Here is a 27,870-nt window from a genome sequence, read left to right on the forward strand (position 1 = left end):
AACAAAAAAAAAAAACCAAACCGATATATCCGTGATAAATTTACCAAAAATTATTTTTTTTATCGCAGAAAACCCAAAACTGGTGGACGCGTGATAATTTTACCCCGAACTAATTTTTTGACCACAAAAAACTCCCAAACTAATACACCTGTGACAATTTTATCTCCGAGCTAATTTTTCGACCACAAAAAAACCCAAAACCGGTACACCTGTGATAATTTTACCCACAGTTAGTTTCCGTTAAATTTTACTGTCAAATTACTAAGTTTAATCACATGTGCTAATTGACAGAGGTACCGGTTTTGGGTTTTACCCATCTATTTGTCACAAGTTTATCAATTTGTGATTTTTCGTGATATTAATCCAATTTAACGGACACTAACGAGCGGTAAATTTTTTTCATACATATACCAGTTTGGGGTTTTTACCGGTTAAAAAATTAGTTTTGGCAAAAACTGTCATAGGTGTACCGCTTTGGGGTTTTTTGTGATAAAAAAATTAGTTTGGAGTAAAATTATCACACGTGTACCAGTTTAGGATTTTTGGTGGTCAAAAAAAAAGTTCGGGATGAATTTGTCACGGGTGTATCAGTTTGAGATATTTTATTGTCAAAAAATTAGTTCGGGGTAAAATAATCAACATGTGTACCGGTTTGGGATTTTTCGTTATATATCCTTAAAAATAAATCAAAATTCGCGAAGAAAATTAAGATCACAAGGAGAAAGATTTCCAAAAAGCTTTTTACCCCATAAAGAAAGAGCCAAACCCCTCCACCCTTCTCCTCCGCCATCAGCGCTCCCTTCTCCTCCTCTTCTTCCTTCTTCTTCTTCTTCATCATCTTCGACCCAACCCCTCGGAGCCCCACGACGATGGCACCATGACGACAACGACGACGCCGACGCCGACGCCGACGCCGCCGCCGCCCCAGACCGTGCGGAAGCTCCTCGTCGAGGTCGTGGACGCGCGGGACCTCCTCCCCAAGGACGGCCAGGGCAGCTCCAGCCCTTACGTCATCGTGGAGTTCGACCACCAGAAGAGGCGCACCTCCACCCGGTACCGCGACCTCAACCCGGCATGGCACGAGGCCCTCGAGTTCGTCGTCTCCGACCCGGAGAGCATGGAGTACGAGGAGCTCGACGTCGAGGTGTTCAACGACAAGAAGTTCGCCGCCGGCGGCGGGGCCCGGAAGAACCACTTCCTCGGCCGGGTCAAGCTCTACGGCACCCAGTTCGCGAAGCGCGGGGAGGGGGGCCTGGTGTACTTCCAGCTGGAGAAGAAGAGCGTGTTCAGCTGGATACGCGGCGAGATTGGGCTGAGGATCTGCTACTACGACGAGCTGGTGGAGGAGCAACCGCCGCCGCCGCCGCAGGAAGAGGAGGAGCCGCCGCCTCCCCCCGGGGAGCCCGCCGAGGGCGCGCCGCCGCCGGTGATGGTGGTGGAGGAGGGAAGGGTCTTTGAAATGCCGCCGGGGGCCGTCGCGGTGGAGTGCTGCCACCCGCCGCGGCGCCGCGACCGGTCGCCCTCCCCTCCCGTGGTCGTCATCGAGGAGTCGCCGCCGCCGCCGCCCCAGGCGGTGCACCTGCGCCACGAGCCCCCGCCCGAGGCGATGCCGCCGGCGGCGCAGACGCACCACGCGGCGGCAGGCCCCCCGGTGGCGGAGGCGGCGATGCAGTACCCTACGCCGGAGGTGCGGAGGATGCAGGGTGCGAGGGTCGGCGAGAGGGTCAGGGTCCTGCGGCGGCCCCCGAGCGGCGACTTCTCGCCGAGGGTGATATCGTCGCACCACCAGAGATTCGCGTCGGAGACGGAGAGGATCCATCCGTACGATCTGGTGGAGCCAATGCAGTACCTGTTCATCAGGATCGTCAAGGCGCGAGGCCTCGCCCGCAACGAGAGCCCCTACGTGAAGGTCCGCACGTCCACCCACTACGTCCGCTCGAAGTCGGCGGTCCACCGTCCCTGCGAGCCGACCGACTCGCCGGAGTGGCACCAGGTCTTCGCGCTCGGCCACAACAAGCCCGAGTCGGCGAGCTCCACGCTGGAGATCTCCGTCTGGGACTCCCCGTCGGAGAGCTTCCTCGGCGGCGTCTGCTTCGATCTCTCCGACGTGCCGGTCCGCGACCCGCCCGACAGCCCGCTTGCCCCGCAGTGGTACCGCCTCGAGGGCAGCGACGCGGCGGAGAAGAGCCGCGTCTCCGGTGACGTCCAGCTCTCCGTCTGGATTGGCACCCAGGCCGACGACGCGTTCCCCGAGGCGTGGAGCTCCGACGCGCCGCACGTGGCCCACACGCGCTCCAAGGTGTACCAGTCTCCGAAGCTGTGGTACCTGCGGGTGACGGTGATCGAAGCTCAGGACCTCCACATCGCTCCGAATCTGCCGCCGTTGACGGCGCCGGAGGTCAGGGTCAAGGCGCAGCTGGGGTTCCAGTCGGTGCGGACGCGGCGTGGGTCCATGAGCAACCACGCGCCGTCGTTCCACTGGAACGAGGACCTCGTACTCGTCGCCGGCGAGCCACTGGAGGACTCGCTCATTTTGCTGGTGGAGGACCGTTCGAGCAAGGAGACTCTGCTCCTCGGGCACATTCTGATTCCGGTTAGCTCCATCGAGCAGCGAATAGACGAGAGGCACGTGGCCGCCAAGTGGTTCGCGCTCGAGGGCGGGGGCGGGGGCGGGGGCGGGGGCGGGGGCGGCAGTGGCTGCGGCGGCGGAGGCAGGCCTTACTGCGGCAGATTGTATCTGAGGCTGTGCTTGGAAGGCGGTTATCACGTGCTTGATGAGGCCGCGCACGTGTGCAGCGACTTCCGGCCCACGGCGAAGCAGCTGTGGAAGCCGGCGGTCGGGATTCTGGAGCTGGGTATCCTCGGCGCCCGGGGGCTTTTGCCCATGAAGTCGAAAGGCCCCGGTAAAGGGTCCACGGACGCGTACTGCGTGGCCAAGTATGGCAAGAAGTGGGTTCGGACCCGGACCATCACGGACAGCTTCGACCCGCGGTGGAACGAGCAGTACACGTGGCAGGTCTATGACCCGTGCACTGTGCTCACCGCCGGGGTCTTCGACAACTGGCGGATGTTTGCCGAACCGTCCGACGACAAGCCAGATTGCCGCATTGGGAAGATCTGTATTCGGGTATCCACATTGGAGAGTAACAAGGTGTATACCAATTCGTATCCGCTGTTAGTGTTGACAAGAACCGGGTTGAGGAAAATGGGCGAGATCGAATTGGCGATCCGGTTCGCTTGCCCATCTTTGTTGCCGGATACTTGCATGGTCTATGGTCAGCCCTTGTTGCCGCGGATGCACTATCTCCGCCCGCTCGGGGTGGCCCAACAGGAGGCGCTTCGAGGGGCCGCCACCAAGATGGTAGCTGCGTGGCTTGCGCGGTCGGAGCCACCGCTCGGGCCGGAAGTGGTCAGGTACATGTTGGATGCTGATTCGCATACATGGAGCATGAGAAAGAGCAAGGCGAACTGGTTCAGGATCGTGGCCGTGCTGGCATGGGCGATTGGGCTGGCGAAATGGTTGGACGACATCAGGAGGTGGCGGAACCCGGTCACGACTGTCCTAGTCCATGTCCTGTACCTGGTGCTCGTGTGGTACCCGGATTTGATCGTGCCCACCGGGTTCTTATACGTGTTCTTGATTGGGGTGTGGTACTATAGATTCAGGCCGAGGATACCGGCCGGGATGGACACTAAGCTCTCGCAGGCCGAGTCGGTAGACCCGGATGAATTGGATGAGGAATTCGACACGATACCGAGCTCGAAGCCGCCGGACATCATCCGGGCCAGATACGATCGGTTACGACTGCTGGCGGCCCGGGTCCAGACGGTCCTGGGCGATTTCGCGACCCAAGGAGAGAGGGTCCAAGCCTTGGTGAGCTGGAGGGACCCGAGAGCGACGAAGCTGTTCATAGGAGTGTGCCTCGCCATCACGCTGACACTGTACACGGTGCCGCCGAAAATGGTGGCGGTGGCCCTAGGTTTCTACTACCTCCGCCACCCGATGTTCAGGGACCCGATGCCGCCGGCGAGCCTCAACTTTTTCCGGAGACTCCCGAGTCTCTCCGATCGGCTAATGTAGATTTAGAGTCTTGGAAAAAAAAAAAGAAAAAGACACTTCGGTAGAAATTAGTCCTATGGTATTTTTTTGGAGGGGGAGGGGCCAAGATTTTTATGGGGAGGGAAGAGACAAAGGGGCACTGTTTTCACGTTGAAAAAGTTGTCCTAGAATAACGCTGTAAGAGAGGAAAAGGGTGGGGAGTTGAATGATGTTCTTTTTTTTGTGGGTTGTGTACCAATTGATTGACTAACCTATTCAAAGGGCTTTGAAATAAGAGAAAGGAGGGGGAGAGAGGCAGTGAAAATAGGGGTGTTGTTGGGAAAAAAAAAAACAAAACATATTGGATTGAGTGTTTCTTTCTCTTTTATAAAATTTTTCATCAGAATGAAGGGACAGACATTTTGAAAAAAGCCAGTGCGGTTTTGCTGTCATGAAAAGGTGTAACCCACCATTGAGATGGTTTCTGACATTGTTGAATGGAAAAGAGATCGCCTTCTCCAGTTCCCATTTTCACATTTCACTTGGTTCATTCGAGACTATTGAGGCCATGTAGTGCTGCAGCTTATCTCCTTTCCCACTGTGCTTGGCCATGTTTGTTTTTGTTTAATGTGTATCCGCACGCGTGCGCAGGAGAGAGAGAGAGATCCGCGCCTCGGGGTTAAGGCAATGCTGGATTGAGGGGCTCGGCGAGGGCCACCGTCTCCCTCCTCGTAGTTGCTTGATAGTTGGGCGTAATTTTAGTTTCGAGTCTCGTAAAATATAATATTTTGTAGCCGGCTTTTGATTTATGTGTCGGAATTTTTTTTGACATTGCCACCCTAGTTTAAGTTCTCGCATTCGTCGCTGCGCCGTGGTGCGCCTTGCCAGTGTTCTTGAGGATTCCTCGGATGTTTCCTGGCCTTAAAAAGAAACATGAATTTTGTGGCATCCCTTAAGGCTGATGTCCTGAGCCAGTCAAACACAACGCATTCTAAAAATTGTACAGGTAGTGCTAGTTTTTATCCCTGTACTAGTGGAGCATCACATTTCTCGAGAAAGCAGCTTCATCCCTGGCCTCGCCCTCTAATTCATGCCCCTCTTTTTGCTCCATTTTTTTAGCTTGAATCTTGGGCTTGGAACAGCAAAAGTTAACTCCTTGATCTCTATAAATAATTCGGAGTTTAAAGAGAAATTTCAACTTTCACATCCCCAAAGAAGATCCAAAGCCGTCCAGACTTAAGGTTGGTTAATCTCTCTCTCTCTCTCTGTCTCTCTCTCTCTCTCTCTGGGTGAAAAATCTTGCCTTTCTTTTTATATCTACTGTAATGATAACAGAATCATTTGGAGGATATACCTAGTTCTCTGATATATGATGCATCAACCCAGCAACAAATTCAACTAAAATGAGGAAAAACCTGACTGAACCTTCATCTGATGCACGTCTCTGTTTGCTGGGCCCTTTCACTCTCATCAATTTTCGTGGTTTTGTCCTTCTACTAGGTTAGCAACAATCCCCTACATCGCATAACATATATTTGGAGAGCGACATGGGTGAAACGGCACAAGAAAAGAGTGAGAAGAAGGACAAGCACCCGAAGGAGGACAAGCACAAGGATGCTGAACATGCAAAAGAGGAGAAAAAGGAGGATAAATCCAAGGACAAGAAAAAGAAGGACAAGGAGTGTAAGAAGGAAAAGAACCCTGAAGACAAGAAAGACCCACAAAAGCTGAGGCAGAAGCTCGAGAAGGTTGACGCCAAGATGCAGGCTCTGGTGGCGAAGCGTGAAGAGATTCTGAAGTCGATTCAGGAAGCCGAGCAGAAGGCCAAGGTTTCTGGCGGGGAAGCCGCGCCGGCCGCCACCTCTTAAGGCTCATGTCAAGGCCAGATGGAGACGCTGATGCATAAGATGTACAGAACTTGATTGAGAGGAAGGACAAAATACCTGTATAATTAGGGATAGAAATCTTGGAGCATAAAAACTTAGATGATGCACCTATGAATGGTATAGTTAATTATGTGGCGTACATGTCTCAAAGAGTAGCATTGCCACAACATAATAAATAGTCACGACGTTGATTTTAATTCCTAAATTGTAACTGCTTATCGTGTGATCGCACTTATATAATAATTTGCACACGTTTATCATTATTGTATCAACAGAGGCAGGGTAAAAAACAATGCGCTGTGACATACCGCTTTTCAGTGCTGCCGAACTCTTTGTCACTGATCAGCCAAATTCCTCAACATCTCCATGCCCCGGTTCCATTGAAGAAGTTGCGAATTCCAACATCGCACAAGTACCATAGTCTGGCCTAATTTCCTCAAGAAGTACAAGCAAACTAAAGTGAAAAGGAGTTCTTGGAAGCTTCATATTGTCCGGAACAGATCATAAAGTACAGTAAGGAAACTTCCTTGTTGGCCCCTTCTCTCTTGGGGCCAATACATATATCTGGCCAAGTATTCATGCCATCAGTCAACTAACATCAACTATAGCACCTTATATCCCACTCTGTTACAATGAGCAATTGCCCGGGTTTATACATCAACATTGGCAAAGAGGCCAGAGGTTCATATGCTATCATCTCCCCTTCTTCAAATTTTTTTGTAGTGTTTTGCTAATTATAAGAGCATCCTTTACATGTCTAGGCGTGTATCTTTTCATTGCGTGTTCTCTTTTTTTGGCAATGTTGTCAGATCTTCTTTACAAGGGTTATGGCCAACACCCTCCAGTTCATTTTCACCAACAATTTATCGACCTGAACTGTGACTTGAGTTGTGATCTCTCCTGTCGAAGTAATTCCCTCCTTCTATGAATCTAATTTTCACTGATGTTTTCACGGAGTGAGATGTTCTGTAACTAGGCATGTTCCATTTTCAGAAAGGGAGCAGCTCTTTTTTCAAACACACTGAGAATGATATAGTAAACCAGTTTATATGACTCAGTTGGATGATACTGCAATGTCATCTTGATGTTCTAATTAATGGAAGTTAGTGAAACTTTACAACAATTGAAAAACAAAAACTTTCCATATGTCATAAAGCTATTGAAGCATGTGTATCTTCACTCATCTCTTGACATTTCCTCGACATATTTCACTTTATTGTCGCAAGCATCTTCGTTCATCCCTCAGGAATCTCAATTAACAAATATATAACATTTGTTTTCGAACATAGTCCAGATCTAAATTGTCTACCAACTTATAAATTACTATTTCCATCCTGATTGTAACAGTTGAAGAAATCATACCCGGTTTAGGAACGGCTTTCAAACTCATTGCTCCTTACACTGGCAAAGTAAGAGCTTTCAGTCAGTTTCTCACCAAGTTTGATCTTTTCCGTTCTCACTACTTTCGATATCAATGCCTAGCATTTGCAAGAATCGAAGTATCCCATTAGGTTTCCACCCACATCTCAGCACGATTGGTTCACTCTTGCATTGTATATGCGGTGACAGGTGGAACTGCAATACTTACATGACTATGCTGCGATTACAGCAGGCACCGGTGTAATAGCAAATGCTTTCAGAGGATATGACCCGTTGATAAGCTTTTCCGGGGTGGTAGGAAGCACTCTTGTTTCTCTTGGCACCGATATAGTGTTCGACATATCAGCAAGAGCATTTAACAGAATTGATGCCGGTCTAAGCCTCAGATTCCCTGCCCTTGTAGCTTCCTTGAACCTGTGAGCAATCTTAATTAAAATTTTCTGGAAAAGGAAAATAGTCACGATTTCTATAAGCTAAATTATTAGTAATCTAAATAGCGAAGTTGCCAAATATGCAGAAATGACAAGCTAGACACACTGAGAGCTTCATGTTACCACACGGTGAATCCCCTGACTCAAACTGCGGTCGCAGCTGAACTGAAACACAGCTTTTCGATCAGTGACACGAGCATCACCATGGGAACGCAGCAGGCAATATTCACTTCTACATTAGTGAAGGCTCGAGTAAGCACGAAAGGTAAAGTGAGTGCTCTTATTCAGCAACAGTTCTTGCAAAAGCTCTGTTTGAGCATTGCCGGAGAGGTGGACATTAGCCGAAATTCCTTAAGCTGGATACCGAAGATAGGACTGACTGTTGCACTGAGGCCATAGAGTAGGGAAACGAAAGAGAACAGCACCCACTTGCTTCCAGCTCAGAACTGGCTATAGTCAAATACTTACATCTACTTGCTTCCCTGCTAGTGCTACCTATGGCGAGGCAAATCAAGCAATCCTCAGAGATCTTTATGAATTTGTATCAGATTAACAAGTTATATACTGGGAAATGAGATTCTATCACTACCATAGCCAAGTGCAATCTGAATGGGTCCCTAAGATGCTTCCTCTCTAGAGGAAAAAGTTCTTTTCCCTTTTCTCCCGTTTCTTTTTATGTGCGGATCAAGAGTTGTTTGGATGGCACGCATGCATCCTGGAGATGATGGTAGCGTGCTGGATTAATTGAATGACAAATTTCAACCGTCTTTATGCACCAGAATACCAGTCAAATGAGGAAATAAAAGCTGCAAAACTGTAACCATTTTTAGACACACTATCCCTAATTATAGCAAATCCGAGATGAATGTTCAAACAAGCAACTTTCAACAGTATCTCTGTGCAGAAGCACGAAGACTATGTTTTAGGAACACCTTCAACATTCATATAAACGGTGCTTGAATCATCACTCCACAAGGTCAAACAAAACGGACATTCAGAAGATATCATCAGCAAATGCACATGAAAATATTTACATAGAAAGCCAAAGCATGCTTCTCGCCTTCCTATTTCAAGCTTCGTCTTCATTTCTAGTAGACTCTGATGGCAACTAGCTGACGGAGGAAGCTTGAAGAAGTCCCTCACGAATCTGAGAGGCAACATCGCGAACAGCACCCGGACCATGGGGAATGAACACAGCAGAGGATTTAGATGCAGCACCAATTTCCTTCATGGTGTCGAAGTACTGGGTGACGAGAACCATATCCATGACATCCTTGGCACTGGTCCCGGGCACATTTTCTGAGAAGCCCAGTACGCAATCTCTCAAGCCATCCACAATCGCCTGACGCTGGCGGGCGATACCAAGCCCAGCAAGGTACTTTGACTCAGCCTCACCTTCAGCTCTCTTGATTTGCAGAATCTTCCCTGCTTCAGCCTTCTCATTAGCTGCTACCCTTAGTCTTGCAGCTGAGAAGCAAAATATCATATGACGGCATTCAGATACTTGAGAATATTCAAAATTTGTACAAGACGTTGCATATGGCTAAGCTGGGATACAAATTAAGAGAAAATACAAACGTCTACACAGTTTCATTATATGTTAACTGGAAGAGCTGCCTTAAGTGCTTTAAATATGCTTCATTACTGGAAAGACAAGTACTCGCTGCCGTATAGAAGAACGAGATCAATTATCAATGATTAATAAAAATCTTCTGAATCTTAGCCTCTTAAAACAATTTAGTGCATCTTCTAAAATCTAGTAGATGTTGATCCAAATGCTTGAAGAAAGAGATGCAAAAGCAGAAAAGCACCTTCCCGAAGACAAACAAAGATTCCATAATCAATTTTTTGTAAGGACCACAAAATGTGCAGAAAAGTATGAGATCTCCTAATGTTTGTGATTCTTACCAGCATTAATCTCATTCATAGCTCGCTTTACATGCACATCCGGTTCAATGTCAACAATCAGCGTTTGCACAATCTCATACCCATATGTAGACATAGCCTATAAAAGTCAATGGCTAGAAGTTAAACCAAGTGAAGCCCATGGTTCATTTTCACAAAATCACAAACAACCATGCTTCTGCATCTGTCAATTACCTTCTCAAGTTCATCCTCAACTGCTTTGGCTATTTCATTTTTCTGCTCAAAAACATCATCCAAATTGAGTCTTGGAACACTTGCTCTTATCACTAGTCAATCAAAGGAAAAGTAAGGGATATTACAAATCATAGTGATTATACATGCATCAATAATGTCACATTTGGAACATACCGTCAAACACATAGGCTTGAATTTGACCCTCCGTGTTACTAAGTTTGTAAAAGGCATCAATTGCCTGATTTGCAAGAGCACGATATTGCACAGATGCAACAACATTAACAAAGACATTGTCCTGCAGTGGGAATGTCCATGAAGCCAAACAAACTTTTTAGGTAACTCCGTGAAGATGAAACTGACATGGAGCTTTAAGCTTTATATGAAAATCACCGAGTTCAAAGTATCTCCAAAAGAAGAGGCACTAATCCATGATACTGCAATCTAGTGGAGTCTATTAGGCTGCTAGCAATCTCATAAGAACTACTAAAACTAAGCTATTTTCATAATCGTGGTCGTAGACTCAGCCTTACTCAGGGATTCAACGAGTATTAAATTAGCAGCAGTGCTTATTGATTATTTGCAAATATCGCATGCAGAAAAAGATGATTTCACTTCTAAGCCAGACAGTGATTCGGTCGAATGTGCAATTCATGATTTCTAGACAGGTGATGTGAAATTCTCACGCAGAGTGAACAGATAGACATACTTTTGTCTTGGTTTCACATCGCACGTCCAACTGCTGCACTCGAAGTGAGAGATGTCCCACTAGCCGGCTTCCAATAATCCAGGGAAGGCAATGGCATCCCGGTTGAAGTACGTCATCGTACTTGCCAAATCTCTCCTTGATAGCTACGGTGGATTGATCAACTTGGACGCAGCAAAACAGATTGCCCATGTTATCTCCACACTATTCATCAATAAGAGGAGAGTTGAGATCATTGAGTTGTTGGCAGAGAAAAAATGAAAACAAATAATGGTTCTCAGAAATCAATATGTGACACAAGAACCTTAAAAGCAGGGGGAATTCTATCAAAAGCAACAGTATCTTCTACAGCATAAACTCGAGCAACCGTGAATTTGACTACGAAGTTTTTTCTTATCTACTCATCAACTTCCAGAGCAAATTTCTGTGGTTCCCTATGAGTACTCGTACCGACCTGGTCTATGTTGATCTACACTAGAGCAAGCCTAAATTGAATTCAAATTCTACAGCAAGATACTCAAACAGGAATGAAACTTGGAACCAACGAATTGATGCTATCTCGTAGCGAATTGTAAAGAACACAAACAACAAACAGAAAGGCGTAAGAGAACCACCAACACACCCTCAAGTATCAAATTTCTTGATCTTCCTTTTCCTCAAAGAACTAGAGGATGGTATACAGTGTAAACCTATTTATCAAACGAGAGAGAGACTATGGATGCAATAGGTGCTGGAGCATACACTAAAGAATGTTTGTAGTAAGATAAGAATGACAAGAATTGAATTTATAGAGAAGAAAAAGTTTGCAACTGAGGACAACAAGAAACAAGAAACCAACCAGCGCCTAGGAGAAGGCGTACGGGTGGACGCACATTCGAGAAAGAGAGCGCTGGCTTTGATACTGTCCAATCCAAAAACTTGTATATCTCAAGTTTGCGCTTGCATCTCCTTTTGATTGTACATATATTAATTAATATAGGTTACATAGTCATCTTATAAAACTTATAAATAGGCTGATACACTCTTCATTACGATGTATCGAATTATATAAATAATCCTCAAATCTGATCAAAATTATTATTCTTAAGCTTTTAGTACCCGTTGTCAACCCAAGACAATACTCTCCATTGTTTCTCTTCGTTCATCGAGGTTCAACACCGACAACGCAGCGGGAATACAGCACAAATCGAAAGAAAATGAAAAGGACAACATCGGCAAGGATAAGATGCTGCCGCTTTCCGAAACGTACCAAAATATTTAGTAAAAAAAATGACGATGACGATGACGATGATAACAAGAACTGCCTGTTTTCTATTCCTGGGGATGGAGTAGTTCTCAAGGTTTCATCTTGATATCACCAGAACTGACCTGGAAATGATACGTCACAAAACGAGAAGAAACCAAACGACTTGGTCGGATCGCGACCGGGACCAGCCGACCTTTCACTTGAGCTGTTTCTTGTTCTTTATAAGCTCGACGAGGAAGATGAAATCCATGCACTTTAGTGTTCTGTTGCCCATAAGGAAAAATTTTCTCATTTTTAGTCCTTCAAATTTGTGTTAATCTTTTCAATATGATCCTCGATTTTGTAATTTATACAATCAAAGTCTTGGACATATGAAATATTTTCAATCAAGTCTCTCCGTCACCAGCTTCAGCAAATTGAAACTGATGGTTTGATCAGTGCTAGTTAGGAGTCCTACGTTAAATTAGGACATCCTGTGGGAGGTCGAAAAAAAAAATATTTAGAAATTTGCGTGGTTGTATATCAAATTACTTTTTCTCGTATAGGTCCGATGCAAATTGATTATCCTTAGCGTAGCGATTTCTTTTTTAACTCTGTACTCTTTATTTGGCATCGACGCACATCAATTTGTCAAAATATGAGATCTGGTAACTTGATTGGAAAAACTCTTAACTCTATAAGTATAAAGACTTCATTGCATGAATTACAAATTTAAGGATCACACTAGAATATCAATGCAAAATTAGGGACGGAATATGTACGTTCTTTCACTCGTGAGACAAAAAAATCGACTTGGTTTCCAAGTTGGTAAAATAAAAGATTGTAATCCGTTCATTAGTTCGACGTCAATAGTGTTAGAGATAATTAGAGACCTCTCTAGAATAATTTCCTATGATAGAGATATTTGATAATTATGCTGATTCTCTGTATCTTTCAAGATGCGGCGTATATCTGCCTTTAATTGTGCATATCTTAGTTGATACAGTTATCTCATAAAAATAGGTTGATGTATTATTCATTATAATACATCGAAATATACACAAATTCCTCAAATCTATCTTTCTTATCATTGTTTTTAATTGGGATTAGAGTCACTGTCCACCCTTCATTAGTCAACTTTCACGTACCGCATGTAATCCGACTTGTGCATGAGAGGTGTGTTGAAATATTGTCTCACATCTCTTATTAACGAGTTGCTCTTTATATTCATGTCCCTTCACCTATTAATTTAAACTTTTAGGTTGAACTTTCTAACAAACGGCATGTCAATTCTATATGAGTTCTAAAAAGAAAATTGGCATATTTTAGAGAAAAATATCGTGATAATCATCTTCCATGTTCTCATTCGAGCTCACTTTATGCCCAGATTGAACATTGATACTCTACCTTCTAATTGCTATATATTGAATATAAATAATTTCATATCTTAGTCGAGTAAAAAATATGAAATATTTACACTTTACCCTCGGACATTGCTTTCACTTTCATAAATTAATATTTATGGAGAGAATAATACAACTAAATAAATAAAAGAAGCCATTGCACGTTTCTTTAGAACCCGAAGGGAATCATTCCTCTATCTAACGCCGTTGAAGTCTCGAACGTGGAGGTTACAATCATAAGTCAGCCATTTTTTTTATTTGTTTATTATAAGGTCTTTGCTTAGATATTTCTCGAAAAATATTCATTTATACCCCTTTCTTATTGGTCAAACATAAGATTAGAGGAAAAAGGAAATTTAAAAAAGAAAAAAGCCTGAGGCCAGCATGACAACACAGCTGATCCAGACAATCCACAAAACAATCTGCAGAAATTTCCTAACATTGCATAACTTGAGTAGGTCTCGGACTTTAGGATATTAACAAAATGGAAGGTTTCGGGTTCGGACCATGCTCGGCGCAACCTCTACGAGTTAGGTCATAAGAAAGTAATTGTTCGTAAGTTCCTCGTACGCGCACGGATTGCTCGTCCTTAAAATGGACCATATCTGCAAAAGCATTCGACAGGACTTTGAGTTATCTAAACAGCCAAGTTAGCAAATATGCAGAAATGACTAAGCTAGGACACTCTGGAGAGCTTCATGTTACCACACAGTGAATCCCCCGGCTCGAACAGTGGTCACCGCCGAACTGAAACGCAGCTTTTCGATCAGCAACACGAGCATCGCCATGGGAACGCGGCAGGGGATATTCACTTCTTGAAAAGTTAAAGCGGGTGCTCTTATTCAGCAGCAGTTCTTGCAAAAGCTCTGTTTGAGCATTGCCGGAGAGGTGGTCTTTCGCCGGAATTCCTTGAACTGGATACCGAAGATAGGACTGACTTTTGCACTGAGGCCATAGAGTAGCGAAACGAAAGAGAACAGCACCCGCTTGCTTCCTGCCCAGAACTGGCTTATATAGTCAAGTACTTACATCAACTAGCTTCCCTGCTAGTGCTAGTACCTATGGCGAGGCAAATCATGCAATCCTCAGAGATTTTTATGAACTGGTATCAGATTAACAAGTTATATACTGGGAAATGAGATTCTATCACTACCATAGCCAAGTGCAATCTGCATCTTTTTAGATCTGATAAGCATGAATACACCTGACAAAACAACGAAACTGCGAGAAAACCTTTTTTGCCAATTTATTAACCGAGTCCCTAAGATGCTTCCTCTCTTGAGGAAATTGTTTTCTTTTCCTCCTTTTCCTTTTCTTTTTATGTGCGGATGATGAGTCGTTTCCTAGAGATGATGGTAGCATGATGGATTAATTGAATGATAAATTTCAACCTGTCTTTATGCACCAGAATTCCAGTCTCACGAGGAAATAAAAGCTGCAAAACTGTAACCACTTTTAGACAAAGTCTCCTTGATTATAGCAAATCCGAGATGAATATTCAAACAAGCAACTTACAACAGTATCTCTGTGCAGAAGCACGAAGACTATGTTTTAGGAACACCTTTAAGATTGATATACACAGTGCTTAAATCATCACTGCACAAGGTCAAACAAAACGGACATTCAGAAGACCATCAGCAAATACACATGAAAACATTTACATAGAAAGCCAAAGAAAGCTTCTCCCGTCCCTTTTCGAGCTTCATCCTCATTTCAAGTAGACTCCGATGTCCAACTAGCTGACGGAGGAAGCTTGAAGAAGTCCCTCGCGAATCTGAGCGGCAACGTCGCGAACGGCACCAGGACCATGGGGAATAAACACAGCAGAGGATTTAGATGCAGCACCGATTTCCCTCATGGTGTCGAAGTACTGGGTGACGAGAACCATGTCCATGACATCCTTTGCAGTGGTCCCGGGCACATTTTCTGAGAAGCCCAGTACGCTATCTCTCAAACCATCCACAATCGCTTGACGCTGGCGGGCAATACCAACCCCAGCAAGATACTTCGACTCAGCCTCACCTTCAGCTCTCTTGATTTGCAGAATCTTCTCTGCTTCAGCCTTATCATTAGCTGCTGACCTTAGTCTTGCAGCTGAGAAACACATATCATAGGATAACATTTAGATACTTAAGAGTATTAAAAGTTTGAACAAGACGTTGCATATGGTTAAGCTGGGATACAAATTCAGCAAAAATACAAGCTTCTACACAGTTTCATTCTATATTATCTGGAAGAGCCGCCTTATGTGCTTTAAATATGCTTCATTATTGGAAAGACAAGTACTTGCTGCCGGTTATAAGAACGAGATCAATTATCAATGATCAATAAAATCTTCTGAATCTTGGCCTCTTAAAACAATTTAGTGCATCTTCTAAAATCTAGTAGATGTTGATCCAAATACTTTAAAATGGAGATGCAAAAGCAGAAAAGCACCCTTTCCGAAGACAAGAACAAAGATTCCATCATCAATTTTTATAAGGACTGCGAAATGTGCAGAAGAGTATGAGAACCCCTAATGGTTGTGATTCTTACCAGCATTAATCTCATTCATAGCTCGCTTAACATGCTCATCGGGTTCAATATCAACAATCAGCGTCTGCACAATCTCATACCCGTATGTAGACATAGCCTATAAAAGTCAATGGCTAGAAGTTAAACCAAGTGAAGTCCACGGTTCATTTTCACAAATTCACAAACAACCATGCATCTGCATTCTGTACATTACCTTCTCGAGTTCATCTTCAACTGCTTTGGCTATTTCATTTTTCTGCTCAAAAACATCATCCAAATTGAGTCTTGGAACACTTGCTCTTATCACTAAACCAATCAAAGGGAAAGTAAGGGATATTACAAATCATAGTGATTATACATGCATCAATAATGTCTCGTTTGGAACATACCGTCAAACACATAGGCTTGAATTTGACCCTTTGTGTTGCTAAGTTTGTAAAAGGCATCACTTGCCTGATTTGCAAGAGCACGATATTGCACAGATGCAACAACGTTGACAAAGACATTGTCCTGCAGTGGGAATGTCCATGAAGCCAAACAAACTTTTTAGGCTATTCCGTGAAGATGAAACTGACGTGGAGCTTTAAGCTTTATATGAAAATCTACCGAGTTCAAAGAATCTCCAAAAGAAGAGGCACTAATCCATGATACTGCAATCTAGTGGAGTCTATTAGGCTGATAGCAATCTCTTAAGAACTAATAAAACTTAACTATTTTCATAATCGTGGTCGTAGACTCAGCCTTACTCAGGGATTCAATGAGTATTAAATTAGCAGCAGCACTTATCGATTATTTGTAAATATCACATGCAGAAAAAGATGATTATTTTTCAGCTAGACAGTGATTCGATTTAATTTGCAATTCATGTTTTCTCGACAAGTGAAGTATGTGAAATTCTCACGCAGAGTGAACAGATGGACATACTTTTGTCTTGGTTTCACATCGCACATCCAACTGCTGCACTCGAAGTGAGAGATGCCCCACTAGCCGGTTTCCAAGAAACCAGGGAAGGCAATGGCATCCCGGTTGAAGTACGTCATCGAACTTGCCAAATTTCTCCCTGATAGCTACCGTGGATTGATCAACTTGGACACAGCAAAACAGATTGCCCATGTTATCTCCACACTACGCATCAAAAAGAGGAGATATCAGATCATCGAGTTGTTGGCAGAGAAATAATGAAACAAATAATGCTTCTCAGAAATCAATATGTGACACAAGAACCTTAAAGCAGGGAATTCTAGCAAAAAGTAAAAAGTATCTTCTACAGCATAAATCGGGCAATCATGAATTTGACTGAGAAGTTTTTTCTTGTGTATCATCAACTTCCAGAACAAATTTCTGTGATTCCCTATGAGTACTTGTACCTACCTTGTCTAAGAGCAACCATAAATTGTATTCAAATTCCACAGCAAGATACTCAAACAGGAATGATACTTGGAAGAATGAATTGACGCTATCCCGTAGCAAATTGTAAAGAACACAAATAACAAACAGAAAGGCCTGAAGAGAACGGCCAACCCACCCTCAAGTATCAAACTATTTGATCTTCCTGTTCCTCAAAGAACAACTATGGGACGGTATGTAATGTATACCTAGTTAGCAAACGAGCGCACAAGCGAGAGAGTGAGGAGAGAGAGAGAGAGAGGAGAGGAGAGAGACCTTCGATGCAATAGGTGGCTGAGCATATACCAAAGAATGTTTACCGTAAGATAAGAATGACAACTCAATACAAGAAGAGCATTTTATATGCAACCCACGAGTCAACTTGACTTATTATAGTTTTGTGAAGTAAGTGATTCATTCCCTAAAAAGATCATATATCGACAGCAAACTAGCGCTGGCAGGTCAAACTCTCATTTCTTTACATTGAATGAACAAGAATATCCGAATACCAGCTGCACCAGAAGATAAAGGGAAAAAGCTCACGCAGCTTCATACGCATTAAAAACGACGAAATGAATTTATAGAGAAGAAGAAGTTCGCAACGTCGCGTCTCCATTTGGATCACGACTTTCTTTTTCCCAATCACCTTCAAACATCGGACATCACGCCAAGAAACAAGAACCCATAAATCAAATTGACCCAGTACAGATTTTCTGAGTACAACAAGAAACAAGAAACCAAACAGAGTCTGTGCAGAACAATGACAAGGTTGGATTTTCATCGCAAGTTGCCCCACTGGCAACGAGACAGACAAATGGATAAATTCGAGGCCCGCATTGTGTCGATGTCAAGATTCGACGATGACAACGTAGTGGGAATCCAGCACAAAACAAAAAGAAAACTTCGAAAAAAACAACATCGGCAAGAATGAGATGCTGCCTGGTTCCGAAAGGAACCAAGATTCCAAAATGAAAGTAATGATGATAAGAACCATTACCCGGTTTTCAAATTCCTGGTGATGAAGTAGTTTTCAAGTTTTCATCTTTAATCCGCTGGAAATTTATACAGCGAATAAGAAGAAGAGCTGTTTCTGTTCTCGAATTTGGAATTCATGCACTTGCGCGTTCTGGCTGTCATAAGGGAAAATGTCTACATATTAGTCCTTAAACTTGTATTATTATTATTTTTTTTATCAATTTAGTCCTCGATTTTGTAATTTATATAATCAAATCTTTTAACTTATTGAATATTTTCAATCCTCCTAAGCATGAGGTAAAATTGCTTCGTCTGAGAGTTTGTGTGGGTCTCGACATCTCTTGGACGTAAAACACAAAGAGGGTATTCCCTTCTCGAAGAAGACAAAGATAAGGGGGATTTGAGGGGTAGTGCGTGTGGATACCGCCATGTTAAAATAAGGAACGCAGTCTGACAACCCTCCACATTAGTGGACAGACATAAACAGCCCCTATTGGTTAGAAATAACCCCTGATTTGGTGAAGTTACCGGTGTAACCATCAACCAAGGATCCAAATCAACTCCCTTGATTCAAGTCTCACTGTCACCAATATCAACAGGCTGAAGCTAATGGTTTTTTTTTTTTTTTTGTTGGTCGAAAGCTAATGGTTTGATCAGTGCCAGCTAAGATTCCTATCTTCAATTAAGCCATTCTATGGGAGATTGAAAAAAAAAATATAAAATTTGCATGGTTGTATATAGAATTATGTTTCTTGTGTAGGCCCAATTGCAATTATTTGTCCTTAGCGTAGGAAATTCTTTTTAACTTTGTACTCCTTATTTGGCATCAATAAACATCAATTTGTCAAAATCTGGGACCGGGTAATTTGATGGGAAAAACTCTACAAATCTAATGACTCGATTGCATAATAATTACAAATTTAAGGATCCCATTAGAAAATCAATGCAAAATTAGGTACCATATATACACTTTCTCCCACTCGTGAGGAAAAAAAAAAGCTCAACTTGGTTTCCAAATTTGTAAGATAAAAGATTGTAATTCGTTCAATAGTCAACGTGAATAGCATGTCAATTGTATACGAGTACTAAAAAATTATCTATTTTAGAAAAGAATATCGTAATAATCATCTTTCATTTTCTCATTCAATCTCTCTTTATACTCAGGCTGGACGTTCATACTTTACCTTTTAATTGCGATATATTGAATATAAATAATTTCATATCTTGGTCGAGTAAAAATACGAAATATTTATACTTTACCCTTGGGTATAGCTTTCACTTTCATAAATTAATATTTATGGAGGATGTAAAGTGTACAAATTTTGGAAATTAGAGGTCAAAGAATCGTGCCTGCATATTGTCATTTTTCATTTTACTTTTTTTAGCAAGAGAATAATACAATTTAATATATAAAAGGGTTAATACCACGAAAAACCCTAAACTGGTACACTTGTGACACATTTACCCCAAATTATTTTTTTGACCATAAAAAATCCCAAACTGGTACACCTGTGACAATTTTACCCTGAACTATTTTTTTGACCACCAAAAATCCCAAACTGGTATACCTGTGACAATTTTACCCTGAACTTACCACAAAAAATCCCAAACTGGTACATATGTGACAATTTTACCCTGAATTAAAATTTTAATATTATTTTTTATTTTTTTCGAATTTTTATTTATTTTTTATTCTTTTCTTTTCTTTTTTTTTTATCTTCAAACCCTGGCCGGTCGCCGGTCCGGCGACCGGCCAGAAGCGGAAGCCGGCGAGGGCGGCCCTCGCCGGCGTCGGGCCGCCCTCGCTCGACGCCGGATCTGGCGAGGGCCACCGTCGCTTGCGTCGGGCAAGGGCCACTCCTCGCCACCGGGAGCAAGAGCGACCCTCGCCCAGGCTTCCGGGCGGCGGGTGGCCCTCGCCCGACGCAAGCAAGGGTCGCCCTCACCAGATCCGGCGTCGGGCGAGGGTCGCCAGCGTCGGGCGGCCCTCGCCGGATCCGGCGAGGGCGGCGCTCGCCCGATACCGGCGAGGATTGCCCTCACCGGACAGGCGAGGGCGGCCCTCGCCGACGCTGGCGAGGGCGGCCTCGCGGCTTCCGCCACTGGCCGGTCGCCGGACCGGCGGCCCGCCGAGGTTGAAGGTGAAGGAAAAGAAAGAAAAGAAAAGAAAAGAAAAAAGAAAAAATTCAAAAAAATTCAAAAAAATAATATTAAAAATTAGTTCGGGGTAAAATTGTCACATGTGTACCAGTTTAGGGTTTTTTGTGGTATGTTTGGGGTAAAATTGTCACAGGTGTACCAGTTTGGGGTTTTTTATGGTCAAAAAAATAGTTTGGGGTAAATGTGTCACAAGTATACCAGTTTAGGGTTTTTCGTGGTATTAACCGTATATAAAAAGAAGCCATTGCAAGCATCTTTAGAAACCTAAACCTGGTACATTTACAATGATTTACCCCAAGCTTTTTTTTACCACAAAAATCCCAAACTAGTACATATCCGTGACAATTTTACCCCGAACTATTTTTTTAATATTATTTTTTTTTTATTTTTTTCGATTTTTTTTTTAGTTTGTCTTTTCTTTTCTTTTTCCTTTCCTTTTCTTTTTTTTTTCTTTCATCTTCAACCTCTGGCCGGAGAGATCGACCCCGCCGGTGGCTGGCGAGGCCGACCCCACCGTTGCTGGGCGAGGCCGACCTCACCGGCAACTGGCAAGGTCGGCCTTGCCCCACCCCTGGCGAGGTTCGACCTCGCCAGTTGCCGGCGAGGGGTTGTCCTCGCCGTCGCTGGCGAGGCTCGGTCCCTCCGGCAACTGGTGTGGCGAGGTCAGTCTCGCCCAAAAGCGGCAACTGGCAAGGGGTCGGCCTCGCCGGCAACTGGCAAGGTCGGCCTTGCCCACCCCTGGCGAGGGATCGTCCTCGCCGTCTCTGGCGAGGTTCGACCTCGCCGCTTCTGGGCTAGGTTGACCTCGCCAGTTGCGGCGGGGCTGAGCCTCGCCAGCGACGGCGAGGACGACCCCTCGCCAGCAACTGGCGAGGTCGAACCTCGCCAGGGGTGGGCAAGGCCAACCTCGCCAGTTGCCGGCGAGATCGGCCTCGCCATCGGCCAGAGGTTGAAGACGAAGGAAAAAAAAAAAAAATGAAAGGAAAAAGATAGGGTTAATACCATGAAAAACCCTAAACCTGTACACCTGTGACAAATTTACCCCAAATTATTTTTTTGACCACAAAAAACCCTAAACTGGTACATCTGTGACAGTTTTACCCCGAACTATTTTTTTGACCATGAAAAACCCCACATTGGTATACATGTGACAATTTTACCCCCGAACTAATTTTTTGGCCATAAAAAATCCCAAACTGGTACACCTGTGACAAATTTACCCTCCGTTAGTTTCCGTTAAATTTTACTGTCAAATTGCTAAGTTTAATAACACGTGATAATTGACATGTGTACCGTTTTTGGGTTTTACCCCACTATTTGTCACAAGTTTACCAATTTGTGATATTAATATAATTTAACGGACACTAACAGAGGGTATATTTGTCACAAATGTATCAGTTTGGAGTTTTTAGTAGTCAAAATATAAGTTCGGGGGTAAAATTGTCACAGGTGTACCAGTGTGGGGTTTTTCATGGTTAAAAAAATAGTTCAGGGTAAAATTATCACAAGTGTACCAGTTTGGGATTTTTGGTGGTCAAAAAAATAGTTCGGGTAAATTTGTCACAGGTGTACCAGTTTAGGGTTTTTCGTGGTATTAACCCAAAAAGATAAGATAAGGAAAACTAAAAAAATTCGAAAAAATAAAAAATAATATTAAAAAATTAATTCGGGGTAAAATTGTCACAGGTGTACCAGTTTGGGGTTTTTGGTGGTCAAAAAAATAGTTTAGGGAAAATTGTCACAGATGTATCAGTTTGGGATTTTTTATGGTCAAAAAAATAATTTTGGGTAAATCTGTCATAAGTATACCAGTTTAGGGTTTTTCGTGGTATTAACCCAAATAAAACAAAGTCTGAGGCCAGCACGACGACACAGCTGATTCAGACAATCCCCAAAATAATCGGCTGAAATTCCCAAACATTGTATAACTAGAGCAGGGCCCGAACTTTAGTATATTAAAAAAAATGCAGGGTTTCGGGTTCGGACCATGCTCGGCACAACCTCTTCAAGTTAGGTCATAAGAAAGTAATTGTTCGTAAGTTCCTCGAGCGCGGATTACTTGTCCTTAAATGGACCATATCTGCAAGAACATTTAACAGGACTTTAGTAATTTAAATAGCGAAGTTGCCAAATGTGCAGAAATGACAAAGCTAAGACACTCTTTGAGAGCTTCATGATGTTACCACACAGTGAATCCCCCGACTCGAACTGCAGTCGCAGGCGAACTGAAATGCAGCTTTTCGATCAGTGACACGAGCATCGCCATGGGAATGCAGTAGGGAGTATTCACTCCTACATCAGTGAAGGCTCGAGTGAGCACGAAAGGTAAAGCGGGTGCTCTAATTCAGCAACGGTTCTTGCAAAAGCTCGATTTGAGCATTGCCGGAGAGGTGGTCTTCGGTCGGAGTTCCTTAAAACTGGATACTGAAGAAAGGAATGAGTGTTGCACTGAGGCCATAGAGTAGGGAAATGAATGAGAATAGCACCCACTTGCTTCCAGCTCGGAACTTACTACAGTCAGATACTTCATCTACTTGCTTCTCTGCTAGTGCTACCTATGCTGAGGCAAATTATACAATTCTCAGAGATCTTTATTGACTCGTATCAGATTATCAAGTTATATACTGGGAAATGAGATTCTATCACTACCATAGCCAAGTGCAATCTGAATCTTTTTAGATCTGATAAGCATGAATACTCTTGACAAAACACCGAAATTGCGAGAAATTTTTATATTACCATATATTGCCAGTTCGTTAACAGGGTCCCTAAGATGCTTTTTTCTTTTCTTCCTCTCTAGAGGAAAATGCTTTTGTCCCCCAATTTTTCCTTATTTTATGTGTGGATGATGAGTCGTTTCTATGGCACTGGAAGTGCATGCATCCAAGAGATGAGGATAGTGTGCTGGAATTATTGAATGTAATCTCAACCATCTTTATGCACCAGAATTCCAGTCACTTGAGGAAATAAAAGCTACAAAAATGGAACCACTTAAGACACACCATCATTGATTATAGCAAATTCGAGTTGAGTTTTCAAACAAGCAACTTACAACAGTCTCTGTGCAGATGCACGAAGACTATTTGTTTAGGAACACCTTCAACACTCATATACACAGTGCTTATATCATCACTTCAACAGATAAAACAAGACGGACATTCAGAAGACATCATCAGCAAATGCACGCGAAAACATTTACACAGAAAGCTTCTCCGGTTCCTTTTTCGGGGTTCATCCTCATTTCAAGTGGACTCCGATGTGCAACTAGCTGACGGAGGACGCTTGAAGAAGGCCCTCACGAATCTGAGAGGCAACATCACGAATGGAACCAGGACCGTGGGGAATGAACACAGCAGATGATTTAGATGAAGCACCGATTTCCTTCAAGGTGTCGAAGTACTGGGTGACGAGAACCATGTCCATGACATCCTTGGCACTGGTCCCGGGCACGTTTTCTGAGAAGCCCAGTACGCTATCTCTCAAACCATCCACAATCGCTTGACGCTGGCGGGCAATACCAAGCCCAGAAAGATACTTCGACTCAGCCTCACCTTCAGCTCTCTTGATTTGCAGAATCTTCTCTGCTTCAGCCTTCTCATTAGCTGCTAACCTTAGTCTTGCGGCTGAGAAACACAATATCATAGGATGACATTTAGATGCTTAAGAATTAAAAGCTTGAACAAGACATTGCATATGGTTAAGCAGGGATACGTATTCAGCAAAAATACACACTTCTACACAATTTCATTCTTTGTTAACTTGAAGAGCCGCCTCATGTACTTTAAATATGCTTCATTACTGGAAAGAAAAATACTTGTTGCTGGATAGAAGAACGAGATCAATTATCAATTATCAATAAAATCTTCTGAATCTTGGCCTCTTAAAACAATTTAGTGCATCTTCTAAAATCTAGTAGATGTTGATCCAAATACTTTAAAATGGAGATGCAAAAGCAGAAAAGCACCCATCCTGAAGACGAACAAAGATTTCATCATCAATTTTTTGACAAGGAGTTCAAAATATGCAGAAAAGCATGAGATCTCCTAATTTTTGTTATTCTTACCAGCATTAATCTCATTCATAGCTCGCTTTACATGCTCGTCTGGTTCGATATCAACAATCAGCGTTTGCACAATCTCGTACCCATATGTAGACATAGCCTATAAAAGTCAGTGGATAGAAGTTAAACCAAGTGAAGTCTGTGGCTCTTTTTCACAAAATCACGAACAACCATGCTCCTGCATTCTGTACATTACCTTCTCAAGTTCATCTTCAACTGCTTTGGCTATTTCATTTTTTTGCTCAAAAACATCATCCAAATTGAGTCTTGGAACACTAGCTCTTATCACTAAATCAATCAAAGAGAAAATAAGGGATATTACAAATCGTAGTGATTACACATGCATCAATAATGTCATGTTTGGAACATACCGTCAAACACATAGGCTTGAATTTGACCCTTTGTGTTGCTGAGTTTGTAAAAGGCATCACTTGCCTGATTTGCGAGAGCACGATATTGCACAGATGCAACAACATTGACAAAGACATTGTCCTGCAGTGGGAATGTCCATGAAGCCAAACGAACTTCTTAGGTTATTCCAAGAAGATAAAACTGACATGGAGCTTTTAGCTTTGTATGGAAAATCCACCAAGTTCAAAGCATCTCCAAAAGAAGAGGCACCATTAAGAGTTTCATTGTGTTATTCACACCAATCCATGATACTACAATCTAGTGGAGTCTATTAAGCTGATAGCAATATCATAAGAACTAAACAAACTTTGGTATTTTCTTAATCGTGGTCGTAGACTCAGCCTTACTCACTACTCAGGGCTTCAATAATATTAAATTAGCAGCAGCACTTATCGCTTATTTGCAAATATCACATGCAGAAAAAGATGATTTCACTTTTCAGCTAGACAGTGGTTCGATCTAATGTGCAATTCATGATTCCTAGACTAGTGAAGTATGTGAAATTCTCACACAGAGTGAACAGATAGACATTACTTTTGTCTTGGTTTCACATCGCACATCCAACTGTTGCACTCGAAGTGAGAGATGCCCCGCTAGCTGGCTTCCAAGAAACCAGGGAAGGCAATGGCATCCAGGTTGAAGTACGTCATCGAACTTGCCAAATCTCTCCCTGATAGCTACGGTGGATTGATCAACTTGGACGCAGCAAAACAGATTGCCCATGTTATCTCCACACTACGCATAAAAAAGAGGAGAATTCAGATCATCGAGTCATGAAAAAATGAAAACAACTAATGGATCTCAGAACTCGATATGAGACACAAGAACCTTAAAAGCAGGGGGAAATCTATAAAAAAAAAATAACAGTATCTTCTACAGCATAAAACTCGGGCAATCGTGAATTTGACTGAAAAGTTTTTTCTTATCTACTCATCAACTTCCAGAACAATTTTCTGTGATTCCCTGTGAGTACTTGCACCAACCTTGTCTATGTCGATCTACAATAGAGCGAGCATAAATTGCATTCAAATTCTACAGCAAGATACTCAAACAGGAATGAAACTTGGAAGAACGAAGAACACAAACTACAAATAGAAGGCTTGAAGAGAACGACCAACCCACCCTCAAGTATCAAATTATTTGATCTTTCCCGTCCTCAAAGAACAACTATTGGATGGTATATAATGTATACCTATTTATCAAATGGGAGGGAAAGAGAAACTATCGATGCAATAGGTGCTGGAGCATACACTAAAGAATGTTTATAGTAAGATAAGAATGACAAGTCAATACAAGAAGAGCTTTTTATGCGCAACCCACGAGTTGACTCATTATAATTTTGGGAAGACACGATTCATTCCCTAAAGAGATCATATATCGACAGTAAACTAGCGCTGGTGGGCCAAACTCTCATTTCTTTACATTGAATGAACGAGTATATCCAAGTACCAGCTGCACCAGAAGATTAAGGGAAAAGCTCACAAAGCTTCACACGCAAAAAAAAGGACGAATTGAATTTATAGAGTAGAAAAAGTTCGCAACGTCGCGTATCGATTTGGATCACGACTTCCTTTTTTCCTAATCGCCTCCGAACATCGAAAATCACGTCAAGAAACAAGAACCCATTCACCAAATTGACCCAACACTGTTTTCTGCGGACAACAAGAAACAAGAAACAAGAAACAAGAAACAAGAAACAAGAAACCAACCAGACTCTATGCAGAAGCACAACAAGGCTGGAATTTTATGGCAAGGTGCCCACTGGGTTTTCCTTCTGGGCTCGCTTGTTTCCCTTCGTTCTCAGCGACGAGACAGATCACAGACGCGAATAAGTTCAAGGTCCTAATTGCAATCGATATCAAGATTCGACGCTGACAACGTAGTGGGAATACAGCACAACTTGAGACCAAAATGAAAAGGACAACATCGGCAAGAATTAGATGCCGCAGCCGCTTTCGAAAGGTACCAATATAATTGAAAACGAAAATGATGATGATGGCAAGAATCACCTGTTTCCTTTTCCTGGGGATGGAGCAATTTTTCAAGGTTCCATCTTGATTTCACCAGAGACGACCTGGAGATGACACGGCAGTAAACAAGAAGAACCAAACGACCTGGTCGGATCGCGATGCGAGCTGTCCTTTGTGCTTTATAACCTCAACAAGGAAGATGAAATTCGGTTGGCTCTCGTGCTCTGTCCGTCGCTCATCAAAGGAAAAATGTCCACATTTTAGTCCTTAGGCTTGTGTTGTTCTTTTCAATGTGGTCCTTGATTTTGTGATTTTACACAATTGGAGTCCTTGAACTTGTACGATATTTTCAATCAAGTCTCCCTGTCGCCAGTATCAGCACATTGAAACTAATGGGTTGGTGGTGGGCGCCGATGGCTTATCCGTAATTTGACCCCAAAAAAAAAAAAAAGGAGTCCTACCTTAAAATAAGCCATTTCTTAATAGAAAGAACATTTAAAAATTGCATATGGCTGTATATTGAACTCTTGTTCTCGTATAGGTCCGATGCAAATTGATTGTCCTTAGTGTAGCAAACTATTTTGAACGTTATATTTTTAATTGGTATTGACAGAGACCAATTCACCAAAATTTGAGACCTGAGGACTATGATTGAAAAAAATCTATTAGTTCAAGGGAATTGATTACACGAATTACAAATTTTGAGGACACGTTAAAAAATCAATGCAAAATTAGTGACCAAGATGTACTTTCTGCCTACCACTAAGAGAAAGAAAAAAAAAACCCCTCAACTTGGTTTCAAAAGTAAATTTTTGTTTTTGTTTTTTGGTTAAAATTTTGAAATTGAGCTGATAGGTTGACTTTGTTAGAATTCGGCACACAATTATAAAGAAATAGAGAGTAAAAGCGAGAAAAGGAAATCGTGACACGAGGTTTTTATCCCCGTTCATCCTTAAACTAGAGTTATATCCGGTAGATGATTCGCTATAATTAACACATCGCACCTCTACGTTACATCTCTTAGTTACAAGAGAAATAAATTATATATACTTAGTAGCTATTCATGTGCCAAAACCCAAACTACTAATAAAATATAGGGTCAAATTATAAAAGCCCTCTGGCGGCTTAGGAGCGTTGCCCCTGCAACCCCATTGGGGTGGCCCCCCGGGACCTCCGCCCGCTCACCGGAAAGCAGATTCCTCGTGCCTTTCGATCGGAGGGGAATAG

At 42.9% G+C, this 27,870-nt stretch overlaps 6 protein-coding genes across 21 annotated transcripts; 3 read left to right on the forward strand and 3 right to left on the reverse strand.

The window, feature by feature from the left end:
- Nucleotides 1–792: 792 nt before the first annotated feature.
- Nucleotides 793–4,575, forward strand: LOC115678943 (protein QUIRKY). Its single transcript, XM_030602461.2, has one exon. It carries the CDS (start codon nt 878–880, stop codon nt 4,079–4,081), a length of 3,204 nt encoding a protein of 1,067 aa, XP_030458321.2. The 5' UTR covers nt 793–877; the 3' UTR covers nt 4,082–4,575.
- A 402-nt stretch (nt 4,576–4,977) lies between these two features.
- LOC115678932 (uncharacterized) lies at nt 4,978–6,182 on the forward strand. Its single transcript, XM_030602452.2, has 2 exons — nt 4,978–5,280; nt 5,540–6,182. Exon 2 carries the CDS (start codon nt 5,587–5,589, stop codon nt 5,905–5,907), a length of 321 nt encoding a protein of 106 aa, XP_030458312.1. The 5' UTR covers nt 4,978–5,280; nt 5,540–5,586; the 3' UTR covers nt 5,908–6,182.
- A 270-nt stretch (nt 6,183–6,452) lies between these two features.
- LOC115678931 (mitochondrial outer membrane protein porin of 36 kDa-like) lies at nt 6,453–8,963 on the forward strand. 6 transcript variants are annotated; one of them, XM_056319268.1, is made up of 6 exons: nt 6,453–6,606; nt 6,735–6,833; nt 7,273–7,334; nt 7,495–7,721; nt 7,823–8,001; nt 8,832–8,963. In XM_056319268.1, exons 1-6 carry the CDS (start codon nt 6,558–6,560, stop codon nt 8,846–8,848), a joined length of 633 nt encoding a protein of 210 aa, XP_056175243.1. In that variant the 5' UTR covers nt 6,453–6,557; the 3' UTR covers nt 8,849–8,963. The 6 variants fall into 6 exon arrangements, with proteins under 6 accessions (XP_056175243.1, XP_056175242.1, XP_056175239.1 ...); XM_056319267.1 differs by having other exon boundaries at nt 8,829–8,960; XM_056319264.1 differs by lacking the exon at nt 8,832–8,963 and adding an exon at nt 8,641–8,711.
- LOC115678930 (hypersensitive-induced reaction 1 protein-like) lies at nt 8,560–26,767 on the reverse strand. Of its 2 annotated transcripts, none has more exons than XM_056319262.1 (6): nt 26,683–26,767; nt 10,543–10,743; nt 10,011–10,131; nt 9,837–9,928; nt 9,645–9,741; nt 8,560–9,203 (listed from the first exon to the last, which is right to left on the reverse strand). In XM_056319262.1, the coding sequence occupies exons 2-6, from the start codon at nt 10,729–10,731 to the stop codon at nt 8,845–8,847; spliced, it is 858 nt and encodes a 285-aa protein (XP_056175237.1). In that variant the 5' UTR covers nt 10,732–10,743; nt 26,683–26,767; the 3' UTR covers nt 8,560–8,844. The 2 variants fall into 2 exon arrangements, with proteins under 2 accessions (XP_056175237.1, XP_056175238.1); XM_056319263.1 differs by lacking the exon at nt 26,683–26,767 and adding an exon at nt 26,436–26,516.
- On the reverse strand, nt 14,642–26,803 carry LOC115678929 (hypersensitive-induced reaction 1 protein-like). 7 transcript variants are annotated; one of them, XM_056319258.1, is made up of 6 exons: nt 26,683–26,803; nt 16,606–16,806; nt 16,071–16,191; nt 15,896–15,987; nt 15,703–15,799; nt 14,642–15,261 (listed from the first exon to the last, which is right to left on the reverse strand). In XM_056319258.1, exons 2-6 carry the CDS (start codon nt 16,792–16,794, stop codon nt 14,903–14,905), a joined length of 858 nt encoding a protein of 285 aa, XP_056175233.1. In that variant the 5' UTR covers nt 16,795–16,806; nt 26,683–26,803; the 3' UTR covers nt 14,642–14,902. The 7 variants fall into 7 exon arrangements, with proteins under 7 accessions (XP_056175233.1, XP_056175235.1, XP_056175231.1 ...); XM_056319260.1 differs by lacking the exon at nt 26,683–26,803 and adding an exon at nt 25,796–25,924; XM_056319256.1 differs by lacking the exon at nt 26,683–26,803 and adding an exon at nt 17,714–17,854.
- Nucleotides 23,188–26,824, reverse strand: LOC115678928 (hypersensitive-induced reaction 1 protein). Of its 4 annotated transcripts, none has more exons than XM_030602441.2 (6): nt 26,683–26,824; nt 25,208–25,408; nt 24,634–24,754; nt 24,459–24,550; nt 24,266–24,362; nt 23,188–23,825 (listed from the first exon to the last, which is right to left on the reverse strand). In XM_030602441.2, exons 2-6 carry the CDS (start codon nt 25,394–25,396, stop codon nt 23,467–23,469), a joined length of 858 nt encoding a protein of 285 aa, XP_030458301.2. In that variant the 5' UTR covers nt 25,397–25,408; nt 26,683–26,824; the 3' UTR covers nt 23,188–23,466. The 4 variants fall into 4 exon arrangements, with proteins under 4 accessions (XP_030458301.2, XP_056175236.1, XP_030458303.2 ...); XM_056319261.1 differs by lacking the exon at nt 26,683–26,824 and adding an exon at nt 26,436–26,573; XM_030602443.2 differs by lacking the exon at nt 26,683–26,824 and adding an exon at nt 26,422–26,552.
- Between the last annotated feature and the right edge of the window lie 1,046 nt (nt 26,825–27,870).

This window comes from Syzygium oleosum, unplaced genomic scaffold (assembly GCF_021117445.2).
Source record: "Syzygium oleosum isolate NSW1041296 unplaced genomic scaffold, Sole_v2.1 Sole_v2.17, whole genome shotgun sequence".
NCBI classification, from domain to species: Eukaryota; Viridiplantae; Streptophyta; class Magnoliopsida; order Myrtales; family Myrtaceae; genus Syzygium; species Syzygium oleosum.